The sequence below is a fragment of the Diabrotica virgifera genome, chromosome 6, assembly GCF_917563875.1.
Source record: "Diabrotica virgifera virgifera chromosome 6, PGI_DIABVI_V3a".
NCBI classification, from domain to species: Eukaryota; Metazoa; Arthropoda; class Insecta; order Coleoptera; family Chrysomelidae; genus Diabrotica; species Diabrotica virgifera.
In genome coordinates, this window is record NC_065448.1 from 32,748,335 (window position 1) to 32,750,431 (window position 2,097).

At 32.9% G+C, this 2,097-nt stretch overlaps 1 protein-coding gene across 1 annotated transcript; it reads right to left on the bottom strand.

Annotated features, from left to right (window-relative positions):
• Window positions 1–321: 321 nt before the first annotated feature.
• LOC126886044 (uncharacterized) lies at window positions 322–1,185 on the bottom strand. The gene has a single exon (XM_050652883.1). It carries the CDS (start codon window positions 1,183–1,185, stop codon window positions 322–324), a length of 864 nt encoding a protein of 287 aa, XP_050508840.1.
• Window positions 1,186–2,097: the final 912 nt, after the last annotated feature.

Genomic DNA, 2,097 nt, shown 5'->3' on the forward strand with positions numbered 1-2,097 from the left:
TTAAACACGTGTAGTCCAGTAATTAATACCGAAGCTATTGACAGTATGCAGTCCAGTAATTACACCGAAGCTACTTTATCGTTTAACTAAAACACACCGCTTTGCAAGTCCGAATTGAATTCCCGAAACACTTCTTTTTAGCAAACGATTTGTCCTATTCACTGTCTGATATTTCACTATCAGAGTCGTCACTATCTGAATTGTCTATCCGAATAATTAGAGGCCGGACCTCGTCTATAACTCGCTCGGTTTGAAAAGACTTAACGATTATGTCTTCCGTATGTCTAATACAATTTTGCCATTGTACTGCTTTTATTTGTTCTAGCGATTGTTTCCATAAACTAAGAACGCTAGCGTCACTGTTGTTTTGGACGCATGTTTATCATAAAATTTTTTGGCTATACCCCAAACTAAATCAATTGCATTATAGTGGCAATGGTAGGGCGGAAGTCGAAGAACTTCATGGCCATATTTAAGAGCCATTTGGTCAGTAACAAATTTCTTTTGAACTTTGTGCTCTCCACACCTTTGAAGTAAATCAACTTTTAAAAATATGTCACTGTGATATATTTTCTTTTCTGTCAACCACAACTGTATTTCTTCTTTTGTCCAGCTGCTTGAAGGAAATCTCTCTTCTACTCTGGAGTGGTAGGATGCATTATCCAACACTATTATGGATGGTCGCTCCAATTTTTTCAACAAATTTTCTTCAAACCATTCTTCAAAAATATTTGCATCCATATTTCCATGGTAATCACCTGTATTCTTTGTGGACGAACAAATTAAACTAGCGTCCGGAATAAAACCCTCATCATTTCCAGCATGAAGTATAATGTAGCGTTTACCATTACTGGAACGATTAGAAGAATAACATTTCGTGGTGCCATCTTGCCAGGATGATTTTGACATATTTCCTTTAGCGAAAATCCAAGTTTCATCTAAAAATACAACTTGCCTCGGACTATCAGACGTTTTATTGTTCATGAATTTTCTTAAAAAATGCCACCGTTTTGGAACAACATTGGAGAGTTCACACAATACTTGTCTATTATTTGTCTTTTTATATCGAAAACCTAAATGTTTCAGCACTCTCCACAAACTTGTTAAACTAATATCACACAGTTCCTTGTCTTTAATTTTTTGTAACACAGCACTAATTGTTACATGTTCTTTGGCTTTATACATATTGTATATAATATTTTTAATTTCAAGTTTAACTGACGTGCAAATCTAAAGTTTTTGGATGTCGACGATTTCTCTTGCTTACTTTATTTATTTCATCCTTACTCATGTTATTAATTCTTCGGAATGTCCTCTCTGAGATACCGCAAGCATCGCATGTGCGTTTCTGAACTGCCATAACAGATGTCAATGGACCCATATTATTTTTTTCCAAATTGAAATAACTTTCGACTTTCAGAACTAAACGCCGTTCTTCTGGAGACAACACTCTACGTTTCTCCAAATTATTCATTTTACTTTGAAGTACCGCTTCACTACACTACTATAAAAAATAGGTATGTACTTATATACAACTACTACACCCTAAAAAGGACGAGGGTTGTACAACAGACGAAACAATCGAATAAAAATTATTTAACAGCCAATGCTATAATAACAGTCATAAACACTGCATTGATTGTGATTGCAAAAACCATTGGCATGTTTTAAATAAGATTTTTGTTTATTATGTATTAAACAACACCAATACAACCCACGACCATCCATTAATTTTTAACGATACACAGAAGTGTAATTTGATGACAAGTTTGAATTTGATCTACTTAGTCGATAACAGTGTCGTTAACAGAAAGATATTTTTAAATAGCATGAATCATTTTTCAATGATTGTGTGTCTTTAAGAAATACATACACACTAAACAAATTTTTAAAGTGTGAATAAAGAAGATTGCATTTATTATGACACATGGTATATAATATACTCCTTATTTTTCAAATAATATGTTCTTGTAAAGGCATAACTTTGATTATTGGGTAAACCTACTACCTCAGAAGAAATTAAAAAAAAGTAACATGTAATAAATTCACTGTTTAAATAAATATTCCGTATTTGTACTAATGCAAAAAAATATTAAA

Bases quoted from the DNA above. Each gene is read 5' to 3' on its own strand.
- LOC126886044 (XM_050652883.1), bottom strand. From the start codon at position 1,185: ATGTATAAAGCCAAAGAACATGTAACAATTAGTGCTGTGTTACAAAAA.